The 17,534-nt window shown below is 38.0% G+C and overlaps 1 protein-coding gene across 7 annotated transcripts in view; it reads left to right on the top strand.

The window, feature by feature from the left end:
• The first annotated feature begins 10,898 nt into the window (after positions 1 to 10,898).
• The window catches only part of AKAP9 (A-kinase anchoring protein 9), a 148,589-nt gene continuing 141,953 nt past the window's right edge, over positions 10,899 to 17,534 (top strand). For all 7 annotated transcript variants that reach the window (XM_076006446.1, XM_012779613.3, XM_076006445.1 and 4 more), the window contains exon 1: positions 10,899 to 11,194. In XM_076006446.1, the coding sequence (XP_075862561.1) occupies positions 11,147 to 11,194 (48 nt within the window). In that variant the 5' untranslated portion in view covers positions 10,899 to 11,146. The remainder of the gene's footprint in view (positions 11,195 to 17,534) is intronic.

The following is a 17,534-nucleotide window of genomic DNA, read 5'->3' as shown; positions in this document are numbered from 1 at the left end:
TAAGTTTTTCAAGGGTCCAAGAGGCAGAATTGGGTTTTTTTAAATTATTAGCAGCCGTAGTCTGACAGCGGTTGAGAAAGTCGGCCTTTCATGAGAGGAACTGTCCTCGAGAAAGGACCACCTGTACTAGCTTGATCCATTCTCCGGGGAGCAGGTAGCCGCCCCCTGAGGCTGCCTCTAGGAGGGAGTAGGCAAAGGGTGCATTGGGCCCATACATCCTAACAGCAGAATTTAATTCTTTTAAAGTCTTAAATTTTAGTCTGCGGAACTCAGTGGGCTCTGTAGTGGGCCCTGGGACTGCCTCCTCCTGGGGGTCATCACCTTCACTTTCCCTTTCTCTCTCTTCTGTATCCTCGTTATCTGAATCTTGGGGCGGGGACTGGCTCGAAGAAGGGGTGGCAAGGTCTTCTTGCCTATTAGACCGAGTAACAACCGGGAATGCTAGGGCTTTATGGGAGGACTTTAAGGATTTTTTATTTAAGGTGGCATATGACTGGGGGGTCTCATGATGTGGGTGGCTAATGAAGACCGAATCTTTAAGCGTATCTTGGAGAGAGGACAAGTCTTTGGAAAGCTGGGCAAACTCTTTTTGAAGTTGTAAGACATCCTTTAATTGCCTTTGACTTAAGTCTTCTTTGGCACGCAAAAGCAAGGGCATTGTAAGGGGAGGCATTAATGAAGGTGCGAAAATCTGGGATGCATAGGGAGGAGGTCTATGGGGTGCCACGGTAAGAGACGGCCATTCGGAATCGTGATATCAGGCCGCCTCCTCTTCGAGGGCTGCCTCTCCTGCGGGGTCGAGGGACCCTCGGGGGGTTGTTTTTTGAATACCGGGTAATTGAATGCATGAGGAGCCGTACCCTCAGGCAAGGGAGGGTAGAGGGTCTTGATGTCTGGCCTACTAATCGGGGCTCATCTCTAGATGTCTGGAGCTCAACCGATGGGTCTGGAGGGGGCATATTGATACAAACTGAGGGGCAAGGGGAAGGGCATGTTGGTCTCTCAGGATTATTAGGGGAAGTCGACCCTTTGGCCGCCTCTAACGACGATCTCAAAGCGGACCGTGACACGGGTCGGAGGCAAAATTCCGCTAGGGAGAGTAGCTGCTTCTTATTGGGGTCTGAATCTGCCCCTTCAACAATATCTCTGATTAGTCCCCAGTACGAGAAAACATATACAGGGACAGCATTTGGGCCTTGATTCAGAAGTAAATTGTTTAAATCTCTACCTACCTTTTGCCACTTGTGTGGGTGAATTTCAGGTCCATCAACTATGAACCATGGACAAGCTCGGTCAATGAATACAAAAAACTTTACTAAGTCCTTTTTCTTAACTCTAATTCCTCTCTCTCTGAGTGAGGTCTTGAGATCCTTAATAAAAACGGCCTCTTTAGACAATGAATGGCCCATCTCGATGGGATGACAGTGTAAAAAATCTACTCACCAGACCGTCGATTCTGTGAGCGGCAGAACGGAGGTCTCTCTAGGGGTTTCTCAGCTGAAGAGCTTGCAGTGGCATCATCCAACAAAGGTCCGTACCTCGAGCCCCACGTTGGGCGCCACTTGTCCCGGCCCGCCGGACCTTCTGTTACTCGTGGGGGTCAAGGGGGACCGCGCCTGAAAGAGATGGGCGAGAGAAAGGAACGAGACCAAGCAAATGGTTGTCAAGGTCTACTTTACTTGGATTCTTAGTAGGTTTTATAAGCATACAGAATCAAGGAAGTAGAAACAGAAAAATAGAGTGGGACGACGATGAGGCTTGGGTCTGGGTTAATCAGCCCCAATCAGCGTCTTATCCGTATTCTGTTTGTGACTGATTACTCATCTCCAACGTGGCAGGTGGTCGGGAACAATTGCAGTCAGCACTCCCTGGAGCATCCCGTGGTCAGCACGTCATGGAATGCATTCTTCTCGGAGCTATAGCTGGAATTTTCCAGGGCGAAGTCCGTGCGTAGGACAAGTCATAGGGGAGTTGAGGGTCTTTGAGGGTCCTTGCCTCTAACAACCTCCCATATAAGAGGTCTGCAGAGAAAGCAATGTGATAGAGGCAGCCAAGTTTCAGATAAGACGTGAAGGAGAGAGATCAGAGAAAAGGTTTGAGATATTTGGGATTTCGCTAACTACACTTGTGAGTTCTAAAGGGCACACTGGAAAGGTTTGATTTGGGAGAGAAAAGAGAATAGGGGAGGAAAAAAAGACAGAGCATATGAAAGGTTCTCTTAAGTTTTACTTTTGTTAAGAAGAAAGTGGAAAATTAAAGCCATTAGCTAGGTGATTCAATTGTTCTGCTCAAGTATTCTAGATTATTATATTGATTCTCCTGTTTAGCTTGTATTATGCAGATATAACTTCCATAAATTATCAAATATGAAACATATGAGATTAAAGAGAAGAGATCAAAACTGTATACAGGCTTTGTGGATTCATTGTTTGTACTACTTTCTCATCTCTAATTCCTAGAGACTGCAGTGATTGCTATAATAATTTGGACTAAAATACACAGAACAGAAATTGTCACAAGACATTTATTGCAAATCAATTCATATTTTTCATTATCTGAAGAGTTAATGGAAAGAAAACTAATCACAAAAAGTGCAGTAATACTATAGAGTACATGATCTGTTTCTAATTTTATGTCTTTATGCCTAAGCTTTTTTTTATTAAATGAATCCTTTGGTCTGTCTACATTGGATTGCATTTCACTGATTTGCAAATACACATTCCCTATTATATAAACATGCAAAGCTAATCGAATGTACATACCAGAAACAAGGACAAATTTTTTGAAATCATTACTTATACCAATACAGTATAACACATTAAAAATACATTTATACAAATGAGTTGTATATTTTATATTACTAGATTTTGGAGAGCTATTCAGGTTATGAGTATCTTTACAAATAAAATGAAAATAATATTGGTTGGCAACATTTTCAATCAAAAACTTTACAATCAATGAATATCATGCTAAAAAAATCTATTTTTATTTACTATAAGGGTTGAGACTAGAAGTGTTTGATGGTGATCTCCTGTAACAGTCAAAATAAATACTTTTTGAGTTATAAAATGTATTCTATGAATACCACCTCTATTAGTTTTTCATTAATAAGCACACTTTTATTTTGTATATCCACCTAATCTTGCAAAGTTAATAATAATTCCTTAACATCATCTAATACCCAGTCCATGTTCAAATAAGATTGTATTGTCTCAAAAATGTATTTTTTCAGTTGTTTGTTAGAAACAGAATTCATATGATGCCCACAAACCTTATTTGATTATATATTAGTCTTTTTTATTCTAGGACTGTCCACTTTTCCCCCTCTATTAGAGAAAACAGTCACATAGACTAGTCATGTAGCACTATGACTAGTCATATAGAACTAGTCATGTAAAGTATCTCACATTCTGGAACTGGTTGAGTGCTCTCTTGTGGTGTCCTTTTACCCCTTGGATTTCCTATAAAGTAGTGTTTAGATGAGAAGCTTAATGAGATTCTGGTTCCTTTTTTAGGCAAGAATACTACATACGTGGCACTCGTGCAGTTTTTGTTGCATCACATTATGAGGCATATAGTGTCTGCTTGTTCCACTTTAAGTGATGATGAGTTTGATCAGTAGGTTCTGAAGTTGCCAATAAGTCATACAACTAATGGTTTTAAAACCCATTGATAAATGTTGCCCAGATCTGTTACTTCTTTGGTACTTGCAAAATGGTTATTTTTAAATTCTATCATTTATTCTGCATTTATTTTTCTTCAGTGTGGTTATGCCACTACGTTGGTATACAGTAGAGTTCATTTTTATTCGTTTTGTAAAAAAGGAATTCCTTTTTTGTTTGCATTTTGATTTAATTTTGTTTTTTAATTATGTAAAATATTGTATTTATGTACATTCAGAGAAGTCTAGCTTTACATCTTTTCTCCTCTATTCGCTTCCCTCCCTCCCTTTATAGGTAACCATTTTTTAAAGTGTTTCGTTTATGCTTCTGTTATTTTTTTTAAATACATATATATCCACATACCTATAACCTTTTTTTAACCTGAAATTGGTCACACCATAAACACTGTTCATGTCATCTAGTAATACATCCTACAGATTGTGTCATATCTGGATATAGAAATTGTTTTGAGTCCTTTTCACAGCGGTAAAGTGCTCCATGTATGGCTCTACCAAAGTTTATTCAAACAGCAACATATAATCTTGCTAGTTTTTACAAAATCCTCCTTGACACGAATTGTACCATTTTGATTCTTAACAGCAACATATATGAGTGGCTGTTTGCCTAAAGCCTTGCCAACAGAGTATGGTGCAAACTTTCGGATTTTTGCCAACCTGGTGTGTATGCGTGTAATGTATCTAAGTGTAATTTTAATATGCCATTGTCTTACTATTGAGCAAGGGGCAGCATTTTTTGATGTTAAACTACTGTTTAAATTTCTTTTTATTATTAATATCTTTTGCCTATTTTTCAAACCTAAATTATTTAAAGATATGCTTCCCCTACTAAGAATTATAACACACTTATATGTTCCCTCAAATTTAAATTCTGTAACAAAAACTGTAATTAAAATGGTAAAAAAGAAACTAATAATTTCACATGTATGTTGGCACATGTTTGGCAAATCATTACTTACAGAGTAAAAGCCTTGTCTTCAAAACAACTATGGAAAATTGGCAAATCATTAACCTCTCAGGCCTTCAGTTTCTTATTCTACAGTCACATTTGCAAAATAAACTCAATTATATGTCCCATAAATATTGGTCTTATGGAAACCATGACATTGTGTACAGATTTCTGGTATTGTGCAAAATGTGATCATCAATGCAAATAGAGTCCAGCAAGCACCTGTCTGACTAGAATGGGAAATTGATGACAGGGAGGAGTTGGAGTTTAAACTGAGAGCAAATGATGGAGGCCCTTAAATAACAGATTTAGGAATTTGAAGTTCATTTTATGGGCAACAGGTACTCTGGAGGCTGAGGCAGTAGAATCGCTTGAGCCCAGGAGATTGAGGTTGCTGTGAGCTAGGTTGATGCCACAACACTCTAGCCTGGGCAACAGTGAGACTCTGACTCAAAAAAAATTTTTTTTCCCTGAATAATTTTGGTCCAGGTTATAATCATATAACAGTTTTATTACCATAGGATCATTTAACTGGATCACCACTGTATTAATCTAGACTTAGAAAAGTTAAAGGAAGTAATCAGCAAAATCCTAGGGGATGAAGCGAGGTTGATTAATGGGTACAAATACACTGCTTGATAGAAGAAATAAGACCTAGTGTTTGATAGAGCAATAGAGTGGCTATAGTTTACAATAATATATTGCATATTTCAAAATAGCTAGAAGAGAATTATTCAAATGTTTCTAGCATGAAGCAAAGACACATATCTAAGGTGATGGATATTCCAATTACACTGATTTGATCTTTACAAATTATATGAATGTATTAAATTATCATGTGTACCCTGAAAATATGAACATTATGTATCAATAAAAATTTAAAAATAAATAATATTTTTGAGAAATGAGAAAGAGGAATACCTGTTTGTAAAAAGTCATTGATGAAATGTTTAAGGGAATCTGGCTCAGTAACATTTTAAAAATATTTGTAGGCTGGCATGATGGCTCATGTCTGTAATCCCAGTGCTTTGGGAGGCTGAGGTAAGAGAATTGCCAGGAGTTCCAGACCAGCCTGGCCAGAGCATCCCCTCACCCCATGTCTACAAAATATAAGAAAAAGTAGCCAGATGTGGTATATGCCTATAGTCTCAGCTACTCTGGAGGCTGAGGTAGGAAGATCACTTTAGCCCAGGAGTTTGAGGTTATAGTGAGTTATGATTGTCCCACTGCACTCCAGCATGGGTGACATGGCAAGACCATGTTTCTTTAAAAAAAAAAAGAATTGAAAAGAAATTTTTAATAGTTTATATAACAAGATACAGAATTCACCAGAGGATGAGGTGCCTTGAAGACTGGATTAAAATATTTAAAGCCTATGTACATTTTAAAGATTAGTGGACAATGACATGATTATATTAAATATTGATAATTTATTCATGTAAAAACTACAGAAAGCCACATGCTGAAGATGAGACAAAATTAGCTGGGTGTTGTGGCATGTGCTGTGATCCTAGCTACTTGGGAGGCTGAGGCAGGAGGATCACTTGAGCCCAGGAGTTTGAGGCTGCAGTGAGCTACAATCATGCCACTGCACTCTAGCCTGGGCAACAGCCTGTCTAAAAATAAATAAATAAATAAAAGAAGAGACAAAACCAGTATTATAAAGGAAAAATGTATATGCATTTAAAACAAAATGTGGTTGATAATTTAATAATGTCATATTTTCATTAAATATGTGTGATACAAATAGAAATTAAGCATATAGGAAACACAAGATAATTATGCTATGGTGAAACATAGTTCAAGTATTCAATGAAAATCATTTGGTTAATTTAAATGAGTTATAGAGTATTTGGCAGGGAATAGCAACTAAAATGTTCAAATAAGATCCGGGGCTGTGGTTCATGCCTATGATCCTAGCACTCTGGCAGATGAGGCAGGAGAATTGTTTGAGCTCAAGGGTTTGAGACCAACCTGAGCAAGAGCAAGACCAGATCTCTACTAAAAATGGAAAAATTAGCTGGGTGCTGTAGCATGACCTTATAGTTCCAGCTACTCAGGAAGCTGAAGCAAGAGTTTTAGGTTGCAGTGAGCTATGGTGATGCCACTGCACTCTGCCCGGGATGACAGAGCGAGACTCTGTGATTCATTCATTCATTCATACATAAATAAATTAATTAAATATATTTTAAATAGACCTAATAAGAAATAGCTAAAGAAAAGTTATTTAATCCACAAGAGAAAAGCCTAAAGGAAAACTGTAGTGTCCCTCCTTCTGCTATAAGAGCTATAGTTTGTCCCAGGCAATATAGGAGAGAACTCTTTTTTCTTTTTTTCAATAGAATCTAAGGAATTGCCTCAATTGCTCCTGCAGTGTCAAGTCTAGTCAAGGTCTAGTGATATGTATTGGTGACTAAAATGAAATGACTGATAGGTTGTACCTGACCAATTTGTGAAAGATCATATAACATGGACATGACAATTACAATATACTGGGGAAGTGGGGAGGAGAAAGCTTCTCAAAATATTTAACTACAGTATTAGAGCAATCTTGTTTGCTGATTCACATAGGTACGCTATGTACACTAGTTATCTTCCAATGAGCAACTAGCACTATTAAATGGAAAATATAAAACGTGCCTTTAGATATCTTGAATTTAATTTCTCTGGGAAAACAAGTTTTGGGCAGTATTCTTACTATTGAAAAGGCAAGTCAACACTAAAAGAGGTGTAGCTTAATTAAATTATGAATTTTACAGATATTATAAACAGTAACTAGAGTGTAACTCCAATCAAGGATAATAATTAGATTTTATTTCTTCTTTTAATTCTGGTTCATTGGAAGTGACTGCCAGAGGCTCTTTGTTGAGAAGGATACTGTGGTAGTGTTTGCACTCAGCAGAAAAGAATTAGTGATTGACTTACAGTGACTTCCATGGAAGCCTCCAATGCTTTCATCTTGCTATATCCAATGTTCATTTCTCAGTTCTCATTTTATTTGAACCATTAGCAGGAGCTATCACAGTTCATCATTCCTTCCTCCTTCACTTGGCTACTGGTTCCTTTGACATAGCTAGCCAGTTTTCGATCTTATTTGCTGATTCCTCTCACCTTCCCTTCCTCTTAGATAGACTTAGTCATTGTATCACTTTTCTATCTAAACTTGCTCTCTACAGCATCATAGTCCAATAGAAAAATAATGTGAGGCACTAATGCAAGCCATATATGTAATTAGCAATTTTCTAGTGACTACATAAAAAAAATGTAAAATGAAACTGGTGAAATTCATATATATCTTATTAAACCCAATATGCCCCAAATAAAACCATTTTGATATTAAAATATTAATGTGATATTTTAAGTTATTTAATACTAAGTCTTCCAAATCCAATGTGTCATACTTACAGCGTATCTCAATTCAGACTATCCAATTTCACATGCTTAATAGCCACATGTGGTTTATGGCTGCTATATGGAACAGCATGGCCTTAGTTGATCTCATCCAATCCCTTAATTTAAAATACCATCTTTCTGCTAAATGCTGACTACTCTTAAATTTTTATTTCTAGCTTGCAACTCTCTCCTGAGCTCCAGACACAGATATCTAAGGGTAACAACACTTCTTGGATGCCTAATGTATATGGCTAACTTATCATGTCACCAAAATTGAACTTTTGGTCTCCAGATTTGCTCTTTTGCTTCTCAGTTACTGGCAACTCCATCACTTTAATTACTCAGGCCAAAAACATTAGAGTCAACATTAACTCCTCTTTTTGTCTCAAACTTTACATTCAATCTACAACTCCTCTGGCACTATTGGTTCTACATTCAAAAGATATCCAGAATCTGATTCCATCTCATCACCTCACTACCACTACTGTGGTCCAAACTCCCATTATCTGGGATTATTGCAATAGCATCCAAACTGATCCCTCCCAGTCTTTTGTTCTCATAACAGATGTCCTTTAATAACATAAGCCAGATTATGTCACTCATCTGTTCAAAATTCTTCAATGGCTCCTGATCTCAGGGTAAAGCCAAAGTCGTTAAAATGACCTTCAGAACTCTGCAGGATCTGACCCTCTGTAACTTCTCTGATCTCCTCTCCTACTATTCCCCTCCTTGCTCACTCCACTGCAGCTACTCGCCTCCTGTTCTTCCTTTAAAATTGCCAGTCATACTCTACCTCAAGCGCCTTTGGATTTGCTATACCCTCAGTTATCTCCATGGCTCACTTCCTCATCTCTTTCAAGTCTTTGCTAAAATATTATCTTCTCAGGGAATCACTTGAATGAATGACATGACATGAATGAATGATTTGTATGGCATAATATGACATGACAAAACAGATGCCATCAGGAAGAGTCAGAGCACTAAGTGCCGCATGCTTGCATTCTAATTGAAGTTAACATAAAACTTTCAACATTTATTCAGCACCCATTATAAGTAAAACAGACACGTATATGATTGGTTGCTATAAGTGGAGGGAAACACTGTTGCTTTAGAAGGAGGTATTCTTGAATATTTTCAGCACATATTGGAACCAACAGCTGGTTTTCTCAGTTACTAAGAAAGCAGTATCCATTAACAAACAGGAATATCTCCTCAGATGTTCTGGGCTCCTGCTCCTAGGTAATGAGAATCTATAAACATAATCCCTGAATCCAAGCAGTATAAATACATTACTGCACTTTTAGAACGCTTGATTCTAGTTCTAGCTCTACTCTTAGCTTGATAGGTGACCAAATAAATAAATCACTTGTCATCTCAATTCTTTTATGCCTATAATAAAATGTCTCATCTCACTCAGCTCCCAATTCAGGTTGAGATAACAGGATAATATACACTTGGGTGTTACAAATTGACACAATTATGTATGCATGGTGGAGCTTGAGAAAAAAACTTTTTTAAATCTAAGAATCTCTAAATCAGAGTTATTTAAAACCAGTCTTCAGTTTGTGGTAGACTTAAGGTCTTTAGTCTCTTTTTCTTTTTTAATTTCAATGTTCACTTAACACCACTTATACCATTGAACTCATAGCCTATTTTAGTTAACATCTGCCAGTGTTTCAGTCCATCCTAGCACAAAGCAAAGGAGAAACATGATCAACCTCAGTAATCAACGTGAGACATTAAAATGTGTAGTTTACCCTACGAATGGATTTGAGGGTTGGAGGGTAGGCAGCAAAAAGGAAGGATTGAGGGAGCAGTTGAGGGGAAAAAAAGGAAAGATAATAATGCTAAATTTCTAAACACTGCTCAATTCAATCCAACTAGTGTTTATTGGGTGCAAAGCTCTGTGCTTGTCATTTTAATAATACCAAGATGAGCAAGACCCATGATTAGCTAGGAGTATTGGCTGAACTAAGAAGCATAGAAGTTATTAATACGTCATGCAGAGTACATAAAGGAAATACAAAGAAAAAGAAAGTTGACATTAATTCAGGACATTTTAATATGCCAGTGGCATTCATATATATTAACAACCTTCTAAATATTCCAGATAAACTCAGGGAGGATAACTTGTTTATTAAGGTCTTTAAAGCTAGGAAGTTACTGCAGGCTGGCTTTCACCCCAGCCCAGGTTCTGAAGCTCAGGCTCCATTCAGAACACTATTATTAAAGGGAAGTTCCAAGGAAGGATGAGAGGGGAATAAATTTTGACTGGCTAATCCCAGTTGCAGTGTAGGAATTAAGAGATCAGAAAAGCTATTTGGAAGCAGTGTGTGAGGAGGTCTTGAAGAATGAACCAGAGATTGGGCGGGAGCCAGTGGAAAAGAAGGAGGGACTTTCAGGCTAAGGGAGTAATAACAGATAGCTGCTCTCCTAATTCCTTGAGTAGAGGAGTCAATCTAGGTAGAAAAACTGGCGTCTGGTGGGCCCACTCCCCCTGTCCCATCTTTTCCATTGGGGCTTTTTAGCGTTCACCAATTTCACTATTAGACTTTTGTTATTTTTGTAATTTTAAAAAAACAAACAATATTTTTAAAACACTGAATCCCTTGGACGGAGGGTGGGGGTCCGGCCAGCAGCCCCTGGCACACCCCGCCCCTTCTACCCACTCAGCTTGGCCGTCTCCTGGGAGCCGCTGATCCCCCCGTGAAGGGCGCTCGCTCCCGGCCGGTCCTTTGCTTGACCGGGGCCACGTCAGCTGCTGGGCCCAAGTGGCCCCTGCAGGGGCGAGCGGGCGAGGCGGGGCTGGGCGGGGCGGCGGGCGCACCTGCCCGGCGCTGCGGGGCGAGCGGCGGCTGCGCGGACCGACGTGCCTCCCCCTCCCGCCTCGCCGTGTGTTTACGTGGAGACGAAGATGGCGGCGGTGACGGCGCTTCCCGTGCGGCCGAGGACGATTCGCCAGTGAGCGCGGAGACTGGTTCCACTACGGGCGCGGGGGGGCGCCGGTCCCGGCCCTGCTCCCTGGGCCGCCGAGCTTGCCGTCCCACCTCCGTCTGAACCGACCTTTCCTTCCAGCCCCTGACCCCTTCCCTTCCTGGTTTTCCCCCGCCTTCCTCGCAGAGGCCATGGAGGACGAGGAGAGACAGAAGAAGCTGGAGGCCGGCAAAGCGAAGGTAGGAGAGAGCCAGGGGCACCCGGGCCTGCGGTGGGAGGCGGTGGCTGGCAAGGGGTGGGAGGGAGCCCGGGAAGTGGACTTCGCAGCAGCCCCATTGCGCTGCCTGGGAGAGAGGTGCTGCAGGGTGTGCATCTTCTTTTCGCTCTCTTCTCTTTCTCTAATAAAAAAAGCCTTAGCTAGCCGGTGATACTTTGGTGATGATTGAATAGTGTGGCTCCTTTTTTATGAATGTCCACTTAATACTCTCACTATATTACTGTAGGCTGGTATTTAATTGCCTCTAAATCTCTAACCTTTAATTTTGTGTGTGTGTGGGGGGGAGTTTTCTGGGTGGTGTAGGCATTGTGCTTTCCAGGGTGGGGATTTAGGGCTTTTCTTTATTCCGTGAGGGATTTGTGCGTTGATCACCAGCTTGTCTTCCCTAGGTGGCACGCTGGCACTCTTGGGTGTGTGTGATTGGCCTGTGACAGCTGCCTCAGTAGAGGCTTGAATGTGCCACAAGTGCCAGCTGTGAACTTGACTTTAAGGGCGTTTTTAGAAGCATGTCTTTGTACGTTTTGTGTTTGGAGGTCTTTGTCATGGCATGCGCTTTTGTATCGCGTGGAATGTTAATGTGCAGACTGTGAATGGAACTTGTGGGGACGAAAGGTTCCATATTACAAGCAACACCTATAGAATTACTGCTTTAAATAGGTGGTTGTATATATCTCTGGTGAGTCCCAATTTTGTGTGTGTGTGTGTGTATGAAAAAGCTTGTAAAGCAAACAATGCAAAATTTTACACAGGTATTATTCATTGGGCTTCTTAAAATTTTGACATGTACAACATATAAATTAAGTAGTGTATTTTTTTAAAAAATTGCATGTCTGAGCATATCTTTTGGCTGGCCTCAAAGGTCCTCTTCCTTCTTATAATGAAGTTATCTTTTATATCTTATATTCTGACTTTTTTTTTTTTTTGAGATAATTGTTAGCAATCACACTTGGACCACAATTACCTTATAATATAGTTAACCGTTTTCCTTTCCTTTCTTTCCTCTTCCTCCCACATAAACAAAGGAAACCAGGTTAATGATTTGTTATCAGTGAAGGGCCATACTGCAGAGATGTGGTATTATAGTAGAGGCTGTTGTTAAATGAATATGTATATAAACTAGTTTTATATTTCTAAAATATAATTGGTTTTCCCATAAGCTCCTTCTATCTAAGGTCAAGACTTAACTGTTTGTATGTAGCCTGGTAGATTTTAACTTTAGAATCTATAAATAAAGAGAAAGAGGCGTCTTCAGGTGCTCTAAATAGCTTACATGTGTGCAACCTGAGGGTGTGAGCAAACTTGATACATCCAGGGAAGTGGAGGTAAAGCAATGAAGATCTGATTAGATGTCTTATTTGTCTGTTACATCAGGATTTTTACTGCCTGACTCCAGAATTGTCTTCCTTAAATATATGTGAAACAGCCTTACAAAACATAGTTTACTTTGGATGACACATTTTATATTAGAGGATTTGTTTAAATTGTTTGCACTGAGTAGTTGATTTGGCAAAGTAGAATTCTAGTTTCTTTGTGTGTATGTATGTTTCTTTGTCTTTCAAAATTCTATGAAGTGAAAAGTCTTTTTACGATTATATAGGTGTGAAAGAATTTTAGGTAGGTATTAAGATTGTGAAGACTGATAAGAACATTGAAAACAGAGTGAAGCAATAACATTAAAAATAGTACACACATTATTTCATTTGTATAATGTGCTTTTAGATTAGGACTGAAAAACTCTGGATTAAAATGTATACATTTGTAGGCCGGGCGCGGTGGCTCACGCCTGTAATCCTAGCACTCTGGGAGGCCGAGGCGGGCGGATTGCTGGAGGTCGGGAGTTCGAAACCAGCCTGAGCGAGACCCCGTCTCTACTAAAAATAGAAATAAATTAATTGACCAACTAAAAGTATATATACAAAAAATTAGCCGGGCATGGTGGTGCATGCCTGTAGTCCCAGCTACTCGGGAGGCTGAGGCAGGAGGATCGCTTGAGCCCAGGAGTTTGAGGTTGCTGTGAGCTAGGCTGACGCCACGGCACTCACTCTAGCCTGGGCAACAAAGTGAGACTCTGTCTCAAAAAAAAAAAAAAAATGTATACATTTGTTCAGCAAACCTATATTGAACTCCTGTGTTTTGCCAAGAGCTGGAAATACAGAGGTACTGACAGTCTGTGTTCTCAATTTGCTAAGAGTTTAGTGGGAGACACAAACACTGGATGATAAGTACAAAGAAAGAGGAGGGATGGGTAGTAGGATTTGGTTTTTTTTTTCACATTTTGTTAAAGTATTTAAATACTGTTTCTCCATTTTATAGACTACAAAGAAGGCTCTTAATATTGATATTAAAACACACTAGCATAATCCCTATCAAATAAATAGTAGGTACCCAATAAATGTTTGCTTAATGAATGAGCAGAATGTTTAATGAGTCATTAACGGGTACTACTTTACTAGTATGGTTGTAATTTAATAACAGTAATCCAGAATTCTCTTAATCCAAAATATTCCTGACATCAGAAGCAACTTAAAATCATCATTTTCTAAAATTCAGAGACTCGGTTCTCCAAATGTCTCATTTGTTCATTGGATTTAAGTATTGTATTTGATAATGTAGTTTTACAAACCACAGCTTCTTAACCTTTTTCTGGGGTAATTTATTGGTAAACTGTTCAGTTGAAGTTTCCTTTCTTTAGACTTATAAATGATCATTTTTAATAGCTTGTCATGTATACAGCATACTTTATAAAATGTTTTATACCAATCAAAATCGTAATAATAGAATAAATTATGGTATTTGTTAACATTAAAATAATTCTACAAAGACTTTTTAATTGGGAAAATGCCCACAAATAATGCCAAGCTAAAAAAAAGTTACCAAAACACATGAAGACATTTGAAAAATACATGAACTGAGATGTGGTTATCTCTGGGTTGTGGGTTATAGGTAATTTAAATTTTCTTTACACTTTTAGTATTTTTCAAATTCTCTACATTTCATTTATGACCAGGAAAAAATGTTCAAATGCCATTTTTAAAGATAATAAAGGTTTATAAAATACAATATATTAATGCACATGTTATTGTATGGCCAGTATCAGCACAAGAAAATGAGGCACAGAATAACTAGGTTTCCTACTTTAGTGGTGGAACTGTAATTCTTACTCCAGTGCTGCTTGTAGTTGAGATTCCATATTATTAGACATTTATAGATCTCCTTTCCATTTTTGTCGTTGCTTATTCTACTTTCCTTGCTGTCAGTTGTCATTGCTATGGACATGCTCATCTTGCCTTGCTTCTTCTCATCTGCCTCATCCCCTGATTTTCTGTTTTAGATTTGCTGTAAATAAAGAACCCAGAAACTCAGGTTGATAGAATGCTTTGTAAACAATCAAGGGCCTATATAGCCTAGTAAATTTACTTTATGGCAGTTTAGTTTTTCTGCTACTTGGTGTTTTTTTGGTTTGCTCTTGGGTCCTCAGCTATGTCCTCAGTATTGATGTTGCAAGACGCCTGAGCCTGGGATGTAAGACGTTACTGCATTATGTATTAAGTAAATATTTTCAGAGCTGGGTTAACCCCATTAACAATGTGCTGACGGGACAGCTCTACATAGGTTGTCCTTGTGTTGAATCAAACTATTCTAACTCCACTTTAAATGACCTCATTTTTTTCCAAGTAAAATTATTTATGTTACATAAAGGAAGTATTGTAATTTAAGTGAACAAAATTATAGTTGTATATTTAATATAAAATTATTACTCTTGTAAATTCTCATGTATACTTTTTAAGTTCTATTCAGCATTTTATGATTAGTGTTATTTGTTGAATAATTATTAAAATTCTTGCCTATTGCAAGAATTTATAATTATATGATTTTGTTTAACAAGCATTTTCAGTTTGAAGAGTAGTGCCAGTTGTGTGTAATTCTATGATTTTTGTTTTTTAATTTGTAATTACATGATTTTTGTTTATTTAACAAGCATCTTCAGTTTGAAGAGCAAAGCCAGTTGTGTGTAAAAAAGGATGATGCTCTGTGGAAGCTGTATATTAGATTATTGATAGCAGGACTTTTCAGTTATTTTCCCATTTGATAGACAAAGTTGGTTATGATGTAAAATTATTTGCATATTTTTTGAGATACACTATTCCATAACTAAAAGAGTTGTTTTCCCTCCCTGTTTTCTTTTAAATTTTCTAATTTTTTATACTTATATGTGACAGAATTTACTTAGCTTTCAGAGTAGATGCAGCATTTTATACTTTCATTAATATTTATTTCAACACTGGTATATTGCCTGTGATTTAAAACTAGTTAATGACCTTCAGGCTTTGATGAAACAAAGAAAAAGCATGATGTTTAGAGAGGTGATATAGAGGAAAGGATGTGGTATCCTGTTAATGAAACTGAAAGTTGAATGACAGCACTTGGAAAAAAGGAAGTGAAAAAGATAGGATCTGTCCAAGAGTGGAACAAAAATTTTCAAACAAAAGCATCTCATTTATAGAAATAAAAAGTTTTGTAGTGAGAGCTAAACTATGACCACAAAATATTTATCTATTCTAGGCTACTGATTATTAAAATTTTATAAATGAACTTTTTCTAATATGGAAGTTGGAAAAAATTCTGATGGTAAACTATTAAACATTAAATGATAAGGGACATTACTTATATTCATTTCTCCGGTGACATTCCACTGAAATTAAAATTAGGTACCTTATTGGTAGCATCCATGTAAAAATTTTAGTTTGCAGAAGTTACAGAATTTTTCAAAGTTTATTTTTAAAGGTTGTTTGGCATCTGATGTATATGTATGTGAGAGAGAGAGAGAAAGAAAAAGAAAGAGAATTTATAATATTGCTATTTGTCCTGATAAAAAAAGGCACTAGGACTTTGGAGACATTTATTTGTTCATTTGTTCAGCCAACATTTTTGAACGCCTACAACTACAGCTATGGATTTTTACTTAACAAGCATTTATTTAAATTATCACAAATTCTGTGCCTTATTGTCTGTTAGGATAATCCTAACATAATATGTGGCTCTCAGCAGGTGTTTTGAAGGGTAAATGAAATAATGATTGAGTGCTTTTTGAGTTTTCCAGGTGCTAGATATGAAGAAGCTGTGATTATTTTTTTAATTGAAGTGAAACTCACATAAAATTAATCATCTTAAAGTGAAGAGTTCAGTGGCTTACCATAATGTTATTCAACCACCTTGTCTGTCTAGTTCAGGAACATTTTTATCATCCCAGAATAGAACCGTGTGTTCATTAAGCATACTCTTCATTGCCTCCTCCCTCCAGCCACTAGCAACCACCAATCTGCTTTCTATTTCTATGGATTTGCCTATTCTAGTTATTTCATATAAATGGAATCATACAATACATGACTTTTTGTGTCAGGCTTATTCCACTTAGTATAATGGTTTCTTTTGTTTTGATTTTTAGAGACAGAGTCTAGCTCTGTCACCCAGGCTGGAGTGCAGTGGCACAGTCATAGCTCACTGCAACCTGGTTCTCCTGGGCTTAAATGATCCTCCCACCTCAGCTTCCCAAGTACCTGGGACTACAGGGGTGCACCACCATGTCCAGCCAATTTCCTTTATTTTTTGTAGAGATGCGGTGTTGCCATGTTGCCAGGCTTGTCTCAAACTTCTGGCCTCAAGTAATCCTCCTGCCTTGGCCTCCCAAAGTGCTGGGATTACGATGTGAATCACCACACCCTAGCATAATGTTTTTTGAGGTTCATTCATGTCTTCTCATGTATCAGTACTTCATTCCCTTTTATGACTGAATAATAGTGCATTGCATGTATACACCACAATTTATCCATTTATTAATTGATGGACTTTAGGGTTGTTTCTGCCTTTTGGCTGTTGTGCTGCTGTGAATGTTTGTATGCAAGTATTTGAGTACCTGTTTTTATTTCTCTTTGGTACATACCTAGGGGTGGAACTGCTGGATCATGTGGTAAACTTTTTGAGAAATCATTAAACTGTTTCCATAGTGGCAATACAATTTTAAATTCCCATCAGCAATGTGTATGGTTCCAGTTTCCCCGTATCCTCCCCAGTGCTTGTGTTTTCCTTTTTTTTTTTTTTTTTTAATTATAGCTGTCTTGGTGGATGTGAAATGGGTCTCATTGCAGTTTTGATTTGCATTTTCCTGGTGACCAGTGAATGATGTTCAGCATCTCTTCATGTGCTTTTTGGCCATTTGTAGAACTTTGGAGAAATAACCATTCAAGTTTTTTGCCCATTTTTTAATTGGGCTGTTGCCAACTTTTTTATAATATTACTAATCA

This window comes from Microcebus murinus, chromosome 9, assembly GCF_040939455.1.
Source record: "Microcebus murinus isolate Inina chromosome 9, M.murinus_Inina_mat1.0, whole genome shotgun sequence".
In the NCBI taxonomy this organism is placed as follows: Eukaryota; Metazoa; Chordata; class Mammalia; order Primates; family Cheirogaleidae; genus Microcebus; species Microcebus murinus.
This window is presented reverse-complemented; position numbering and strand designations above follow the sequence as displayed.